General features: G+C 48.7%; 2 protein-coding genes across 2 annotated transcripts; both read left to right on the forward strand.

Annotated features, from left to right (window-relative positions):
• Positions 1-1647: 1647 nt before the first annotated feature.
• Positions 1648-3665, forward strand: LOC542899 (60S ribosomal protein L10-2). The gene is made up of 4 exons (XM_044592733.1): positions 1648-1842; positions 2639-3140; positions 3237-3318; positions 3428-3665. The coding sequence occupies exons 1-4, from the start codon at positions 1833-1835 to the stop codon at positions 3491-3493; spliced, it is 660 nt and encodes a 219-aa protein (XP_044448668.1). The 5' UTR covers positions 1648-1832; the 3' UTR covers positions 3494-3665.
• Positions 3666-4225: 560 nt separating this feature from the next.
• Positions 4226-8490, forward strand: LOC123180644 (RING finger and transmembrane domain-containing protein 2). The gene is made up of 8 exons (XM_044592732.1): positions 4226-4945; positions 5152-5228; positions 6527-6695; positions 7163-7251; positions 7361-7525; positions 7603-7680; positions 7805-7908; positions 8012-8490. Exons 1-8 carry the CDS (start codon positions 4498-4500, stop codon positions 8115-8117), a joined length of 1236 nt encoding a protein of 411 aa, XP_044448667.1. The 5' UTR covers positions 4226-4497; the 3' UTR covers positions 8118-8490.
• Positions 8491-8985: the final 495 nt, after the last annotated feature.

The raw sequence follows: 8985 nt of genomic DNA on the forward strand, positions 1-8985 counted from the left end.
CTCCTCCCTCCGTCACAGTTTACAGGGCGCGCTTCATTATGATGCATTTCTCTCAATGCATTTCCACCACCAGAGAGACTTTAGACGCGTTTGGTTTAATGCTCAATTAATTAGGGCGTGGTAACCGCAATTTGCTCTCGATGTAGTACTACGGAGTGGAGTAAGTGCATGCATATGTGTGCCCGGGATGGAAGCACTGCATGCATGTGTGTACCCAAAGATGTGCTACATGGGATGACAGTGGGCCCAGTTGACCGGGTCAACTGCCCAGTCAGCAGAGGCTGACTAGTGGGGCCAGGGGGCTGACTCAGCAGTCAATAGTTGAACAGTTGACTAGTCAACAGGGTCAACACGGACCCACCTTTCATGGACTAGGACTAGCCCAACCAGCATTTGACTGGGTCAACTGGGCCTAGTAGGTCCCAGCTGTGGTGACTGTTAGCTTAACCCGTGGGTTAATTAATTTAACTAGTTAATTACGGGGTGGGGTCGACGTGTCTGTGACAATAACTAATCCAGAGTTTAGTTAATTTAATTAATCACTACAGGAAAGGGGCCCGCGTGTCAATGGGTGTTTAGGGGTGGCTGTTAGTGGCTAATCCCGTGGGGTCCACCTGTCGGTGACCCACACCGGAGTTTAACGCGGCGGCACGTGCCGATGGTCTTCGGCGACTAACAGAAGTGGCAGAGGTTCTTAGGGATTTGCCCACAGGCGACCGTTCGAGCCGCGGCAGGGCTCTACGGCGAGCTGGTGGTGAGGCATCTCCAATTCAGTCAAACATGACAACAAGATCCAGTTAACTAGGCCCAGCAACGAAATTTGCTACAATTCCAGCAAACCATAGTTCACTTATCCGAATCCCTAGAATTCCAGCAACCGCATTTGCTAGTGGAGAAAGGAAGGCAGCTCACCTAGGGGCTCGACCACCACCGTGAGGGCGCGGGCGACAGCTGTTGCCGTTGTCGCTGGCGACGATGAGATACTTTGAAATGAATATGATATTGCCACAACAATCTTCATCTCCTCCTCGCAAAGGGCGCCCCCTGCCATACCGGCCAACTACGCTTCATGCTCTATCCACCACGCCTTGTCCTCACCACTACCTCGCCGATGGATTCGGAGCCGCCACCGCCGCCATGCCCAAAAGAGAGGAGAGGGAGAGGAGGAACTCGAGGGAGAGAAAGCGAGGGAGGAGAGTGACGGAGGAAGTGCTCGGGTTGGGCCGGCCCAGTCGCTTCGGATAGAGCCATTAACGGCGCGCCGTCGACGCACTCGGACCGCGAGGGATCGGCCACGTCAAAACATGCTCAAAAAATTGCTCAATGTTTTTGTCATTGTCAGATTTTCGGTTCGGTGCGAAATGTCACAATCGTAACGTGATAGTTTCCGCTAATCATGACACGATTGTGGTGCTTCTCGGCCTAAACCATTTTCTTCTGCGGCTCAAACTCCCAGGTCACGCATGACGCAAACCAAATGTGGACGTCGGCCGTCCAAGTCCAATAACCGATTTGAGCCGAACGATTGAAAAATCCAACGGCTAATACTGGTAGTAAAGTGTGGCCCGAATCTTCTAGTGTTTTCTGGGCCTGGACTAATTTCTCCTCAGGCCCAACAGCTCCACCGGGTCACGCATGACGCAGACCCAATATGGACAGTCCAAGTCCAATAGCACCACCTCCACGCGGAAACCCCAGCCAGGACAGCAACCCATTCGCAATCCCCACCTCTATATAAGCGGCCCCGTCGATCCACACCAAACCCTAGCCGCAGCTCTTCCGTCTCCTCCCGCCGCCGCCGCAGCCGCCGCCTGCCTCGAGCCGCCGTCGCCATGGGGAGAAGTAAGCAAGCGCTTTACCCTCTCCCTCTGTATGTTACTCTAGTCTAGCGTTCATCTGGCTGGTAGCTATGGTTCGGGCAATCGTTTGAATTGGCGCGGTTGCGTGTGAATCTGGCCTAGATCCGTCGTAGCCGCGCGGAACCTGTGATATGTGTTGCTCCCGTTGTTTATTTAGTTTCTGTCTGGATGATTTGGGAGAACAAATTCATGCCCGTAGCTGTTTTCTTGTGGGGATTCGAAAGAACATTTGAGTAGTACAAGCTTCGGGTTCATCCTCTGTTCGGTTCATATAATGGTGCCAGAAAAATGCTCTAGGCATCTCAGGTGTTAATATTTCCTGTGCTCTTCATGTAGTAGTTTGCTAGTAAATGAAGAGATGTATGCTCTTGCTTGAAAGTTATTCTAATCACTCTTAACACTGCTGTTGTTGGTATGGTTGTATGGTCAATGATACTCCATGAATGTGAATGAGTAGTTGCTGTGGTTACAATGGTATGCGTTCCCTGTTAATAAGTCGTTCAACCCGCCAACTGCTCATTCTGAATCATGGTAGTTTGTAATCTCTTGTTTGCCTGTCAATGGTAACCTATGTTAAATTGAGTCTGACTCTACATGTTACTCATATCTAGTGTTGAATGTGGTGCAAATTAAAATGGTTCATTCTCAGTACCTGGAATGATGCACTGTCTGAACTGAGTTGCACATTCTTTTCAATGTTAACTGCATTTAGTTATTTTCTTTGCATGTTTGCTGCTTTTAGTTGTTTTGTTCTGCGAATGACAAAATTCTCTGGTCAGGACCTGCGAGGTGCTATCGGCAGATCAAGAACAAGCCGTACCCCAAGTCAAGGTACTGCCGTGGTGTGCCTGACCCTAAGATCAGGATCTATGATGTTGGCATGAAGAAGAAGGGTGTCGACGAGTTCTCTCACTGTGTTCACCTTGTCTCATGGGAGAAGGAGAATGTGTCCAGTGAGGCTCTTGAGGCTGCCCGTATTGCTTGCAATAAGTACATGACCAAGCATGCAGGAAAGGATGCCTTCCACCTCAGGGTCAGGGTTCACCCGTTCCATGTGCTCCGTATCAACAAGATGCTTTCGTGTGCCGGGGCTGATAGGCTCCAGACTGGTATGAGGGGTGCTTTTGGGAAGCCGCAGGGAGTCTGTGCCCGTGTTGCCATTGGGCAGGTCCTCCTTTCTGTGCGGTGCAAGCCCAACAATGCCATCCATGCCACTGAGGCCCTTCGTCGTGCCAAGTTCAAGTTCCCTGGCCGCCAAAAGATCATTGAGAGCAGGAAGTGGTAAGCACTGAAGATTGTTTAATGTGCTGAGATGATATGATATGCTTGTTTAAATTTCTGTGCGCCCATATCTCTAATTTGTGCTTCTTCTCTCAGGGGCTTCACCAAGTTCAACCGCAACGACTACCTCAAGTTCAAGAGTGAGGGCAGGATCTTGCCTGATGGAGTCAACGCTAAGGTAAATATACTTGATGCTGGGCAATTGTTTTGTCGATGTTCTTCTTTATCCTGCCTTAGTAAACCGTTGTCCCTGCATCAACTAATTGTTCATGTTTCTTGCTTTGCAGCTGCTCGGATGCCATGGCCGCCTTGCGAACCGTGCCCCTGGACAAGCTTTCCTGTCTGCCGCATAATCTAGCAGAAGAAGTCTATCCGTTCTATCAGAACTTATTTTACTGTGTGGAACTTAGATTCCAAGTGCCTGTGGTGCTATGTTATTTTGTCTGAATGTTGTGTCGAACCTTGTTATGGAAGATATTATCTATTTTGTGATGATGGTACTAATATGAACCGCCTGTTGAATCATTGCCGCTTGAATTCGTTTGTCAATGTATTTTGCTGTGGTGGATGCTTCATTTTATGAAGCTACATCAGGAAAATGTTATACGTTCTTTGAAACAAGCAAAATTCTGGCCCAGTAATGTTTTTGAAGTACCAGTATACAATTTCCGGATGTCTAATTGGTTAGTGTATCGTGTGCTGGTCAATTTTGCTGGCGTTTAGGAGAGTATTACACAATTTCCGGACGCCTAGTTCGTTCAGTTGGTTGGTGTTTCGTCTGCCGGTGTCTTTGATGCATCCGAACTGCGTTTCATTTTCTCTTTTTTATAAAATATAAAATTCATGTCACTTTGCCTTCCTTTTTCCCCTGTAGTTGATTCTTTTTTCATCCGTGCCAAATTGAATAGCCTGCAGTTGATGGTTCGAAATCCCTAGAATTACCAGCGGTAGGGTGATCTGAATTTGGGAACACAATTGACCAACATGCTATCCCAGGGATAGCAACGTTGGGATCGGTCTGTTGGAGCCTTTGACGCCGACGAATCCCTTCGCCCACAAGCGAAATACCAATAGACGACCATCGAAAGCAAGGGGGTAGACCCGGCGAGACGAACAAAATCCGAACGCAGGAGCATCGCCCACAGGAACGTTCCATCGATCGATCGAATTCTCATTCTGTTGCCCACAAAATCCAAACGCAAGAGCGACGAGGACATAAACCCCCTTCCTTCCTTCCTTCTTCCCCTTTCCCCCCTCGGCTGCGAGCGCGGCTCCACGCCTCCCCTCCACCCCCACCCCACCGCACCGCAGCCGGTGACCGGGTCGCGCCATCGCACGGCGACGCCAGCCCGCCCCGATGGACCCGCCGCCCCCGCCTCCGCCGCAGCCGGCGCACGGGGGCTACGCCCAGCGCTTCTCCCCCGCCGGCCTCATCCACGCGCCGCTCTCCGCGCTGCTCGAGTACTCCTCGGGCGTCCTGCGGGCCCAGGCCGGCGGGGGCGGCGGCGGCGGCGGGCCCCAGCGGGGGGAGCCATCCGCGGGGGCCGACGGGGAGGTGTCGATTCGGATCGCCGGGCCCGACGACGCGCCCGGCGCCGGCGCGGGGGACGCGGGAGGAGGGCAGCAGCCCGCGGACGAGGAGGCCCCGGCGGCGCGGGGGGACGAGGCCGGCGCGGGCGGCGGGAGCGGGAGGGGGGACTCGCCGTACCAGGGCTACGACGTGCAGCGCCTGGCCAGGTGGGTGGAGCACGCGCTGCCCTTCTCCCTGCTCCTGCTCGGCGTCTTCATCCGCCAGCACCTGCAAGGTACGCGAATCCGCGTGCACCACCTACCCCTTCTCCATCTCTATGTAGCGTGAGGGTTTGCCGGCCTCACCAGGCGCTATACGCGTGAATTGTGATGCGAGTTTGGTTCGATCCATTCCGTTGTGCGCCTGCTTCACGGCGTGAAAAAGTCGCCGGTCAGAAGATGATGGCGAGTTCCTCATTCCAATTGAGTTTATATTGTGTAGGTTTCTTCGTCATGATCTGGATTGCCGCAGTCATGTTCAAGTCCAATGATATCTTGCGCAAGCAGACCGCTCTCAAGGTTTGTTTGTGCTTCATAATAAATTGTCTTATCAACGTGCTTGTTCTGCTTCTAGAGGTTAATTAATTGTTCTGGCAAGCAGACTGCTCTCAAGGGCTTGTGCTTATCTTGTGCATCAACTTTCTTGTTCTGGTTCTAGTGTCGAGGTTAATTGGTATGCTTCTAGAGGTTTGTTTGGATGTCATATTGTCGATCATGTTAGTTTTGCACAGCAACTGGCAGCAGAAATGTGAATATCTTCTCGCCATATGTAACGTCATGATGCACAGCTGCTCTGCAAACCCAGTGAATAAATGCAAACCCTTCTGCTGCTTTCAGCGGCACGGCTACATTGGGTTTGGGTCAGGATGTAAGTAGATAAATTGCGAGCTGGCCACGAGCCTTTATGTGGGCATATGCGTCTGCCCATGTAACATTTGGCAACGCCGTGTCCGCCAAAAATGCACATCACTTATCATTTGATATGAAAAGAAATATGAAGGGTTTGGTTGTCCTTTCATGTGTTGGGAAATGAATGTGTACAGCTAAGGGCAATTGATAACGCCAACGGATGTCTAAGCCTATAAGACGATCTATTCCAACTCCGAGAATAATCCACAATGACCATGCCTCCTTACGGTTACTTGAGTAGGTATTATCAAAATGGCACACAAAGAACAACACATAGATGTGTAATTGGTGCCTCACTGAACTGTTGAAGCCTCTTTGGCCTGACTTGCGCTCATGCTCGGGCGCCAGGAAAGGTGACGCTCTTAATTAGGCATAGGAGAGTCGGGGCTTAGCTGTTGCTGATGAAACCAATTGCTGGTGTTTGTGGGCTGAGTGCCGCTAAAGCTGTGCGGTGAGCCTCATAGCAATTTCATGCGTCATTGAGGAAGCAAGCTGTGTGCCAAGAGGTCGTGGGTTGATGCGACCTCTCTGCATTGCACTGTGCAGGTGTAAGGCTTGCCTTGTATAATCCTTCCCCAGACCCTACCTGGCGTGGGAGCTTCTAGCACTGGGTCTGTCTTTTCTATTGAGGAAGCGGGCTGGCAGACTGCTGCAGCCATATACATCCTTAACAATTGGGCCAGGGATAACTCCATTTGATTGTCAAATTGCCTAGATAACTCCATTTGATTGTCCTCATAGTGATCTCACATGCTTAGAAGAGCTGGAAACACTGTAGATATTTTGGTATGGATGTGTGCTCTAGAATGTAACTATCATGTCGTTTCCTCTTTAAGTTAATGCGGTCAACATCAATTAAACAAGATCTTCAGCTGATCTGTCACTTGTATTTATTTTTCTTATTTCAGGGGGAGAGGAAAATGCCAATGCTTATCGGGATTGTAACAGTATTCACCATTCACGTGTTTGGAGTCTACTGGTGGTACAGGAATGATGACCTTGTTAGACCTTTGGTGATGCTTCCTCCAAAAGAAATACCACCATTCTGGCATGCTATATTTTTCATCGCTGTGAACGGTACTCTCTTTTCCCTCACACAGCAGGATTTCTCTGTTTGGGGCCTCTCTGCTTCAAATTATTCCATATGATTGTAATATGAGACCTTGAAAAACTTCTATGGTTTTCTATGATGCACTCAAGACATCCTTTCGATCATGTTGTTTCAAGAGAGGGCATGACATTGCAACCCAATGGTTTTCCTATTTAAGAGTTTTTTAGGTCCTGTGAACCGATGAGGCCCTTGGTCATTTCATGAACTAGGCTCAGTCAGTAACTCATTTGTGGAAAAACTTGATGATGTGTGTATCTGTGTGTTCTGTTTTGTTTTGAAGCGGATAACTTTGCCCTGCGTTTCACTTGGAAATAACTTATGTTTGTTGAATAGTAGGAATTTATGCACCATTGCTATCTGTCCATAACTCTTAAACTAGCACTGCGCTCTTTAAAATTTCTAATCAGGCTGACTGCTGTTTTGTGCTCCACAGATACAATGGTCCGGCAAGCTGCTATGGTTGTCAAGTGTGTGCTGCTCATATACTACAAAAACAGCAAAGGTCGTCACTATCGTAGACAGGTAATCTGCTGTACATTATCATTGTTCAGCTAATTATGTAAATTTTACTAGTTTCGATGGAGAGATGTACAGCCAAGCTTTTCTCGTTGTAACTCAACTTTCTCTTTAGGGTCAAATGTTGACAGTTGTGGAATATTCCCTTCTTCTGTACCGTGCGTTGTTGCCGGCTCCTGTGTGGTATCGTTTTTTCCTGAACAAGGAATATGGAAGTCTTTTTTCATCTTTAACAACTGGATTGTACCTTACTTTCAAGGTGGCATCAATGGTGGAAAAGGTACTTCTAGTTCCCTTGTTCATTTCTTAACCGATTCTGGGTTTATAATAGCTGACATTACTGCTGCTTTCTACCAGGTTCGTTCACTTTTGGCTTCAGTGAATGCGCTGTCTCATAAGGACTTGCATTATGGTTCACATGCAACAACTGAGCAGGTAATGCAGTGTTAGGCTTCTAGGCGCATGAGTGAAATGTGTTGGTGGCATATGCATTCTTGGTTTATATCTCTGGAGCTTCTAGCTAAGAAAGTCTGCATTCATTTCACTATATGGTATGCAGGTTCTTGCTGCTGGAGATCTGTGTGCTATATGCCAAGAAAAGATGCATACTCCCATCCTCCTGCAGTGTAAACATATCTTCTGCGAAGACTGTGCCTCTGAATGGTATATCCCATACACCTTTGTTGTCTGGTTCTTGATGCTTTGCTGGCATCTACTCTAACAGTTACCAAATTGGAACTTCTCATCGCTTGCCGAATGATGGCAGGTTGGAGCGGGAGCGGACATGCCCGTTATGCAGGGCGCTGGTGAAGCCAGGGGACATCCGGTCATTCAGCGACGGTTCAACGACCCTCTTCTTTCAGCTCTTCTAACAAGAAACAAGAAGCGCTAACCTTCGGCCTGCAGATGTTGGATCGCCCCCTGTTACTCTCCATCAGCCTGCCGTGTGCTGAGACTTATTCCAGTCCAGGTCCTTTTCCGCCACTTCGTGACAAGTAGTAGGTGCCGTGGGTGTGCATATTACCCTGTATAGGTCCTTGCGGGATTCTCCATCAGAAAAAAGAGGAATGTTATGATGAAATAACTGAATCTATAGAGGTGAATTTCCATTAGCATGTGGCTGGGTGGGTGCCGCCACATCTGCAAAATTCAGAATTGACCTTATACAAGATCACAAATGTTAACTCTTGACTCCTGAGCCAACGTAGCTTGTTGCTTGTAAAATGAGATGAACATATCCCTTTATTTCCTGCTTGTGTCACATGAGTCGCATCATCATTCTTGCCACCTAAAATATGTCTTCTAGTAATTTCGGCGAAGGAGTTGGGTCTGATTTGATATAGTGAGGTATGTTTTGCTTGCTCCAGATTTAGCCAATATTGGCACCGAAAATGAACCAAAGTAGGCAAGATGGCATGAACCCGACGGGCAAGGCAAAAGCCTGTTTGTCATAACCAGAAGGTTGGTAGAATTGATTTTGGGTAGCAGGCAAACATACCCTAGACCCCGACAGCACTAATGTGTGTAATATTAGTTGTGTGCTGTTGAATAGTTATTCTGGGCGTGGACGTTATTATGTCGACATCACAGGAAGGTGCACAAGAATATCCTGTTATGCCGGAGCAGAGGGCAAGGGGAGAACAACCTGCCCGGACGCCCGAACGTTGCCTGAACTGACTGAAAGAGATGAGCTCTATAGTAGAAGTTGATGTTATTTTTTAGGAAAGACGGTCAATTTAT

The sequence above is a fragment of the Triticum aestivum genome, chromosome 1D, assembly GCF_018294505.1.
Source record: "Triticum aestivum cultivar Chinese Spring chromosome 1D, IWGSC CS RefSeq v2.1, whole genome shotgun sequence".
Classification (NCBI taxonomy): Eukaryota; Viridiplantae; Streptophyta; class Magnoliopsida; order Poales; family Poaceae; genus Triticum; species Triticum aestivum.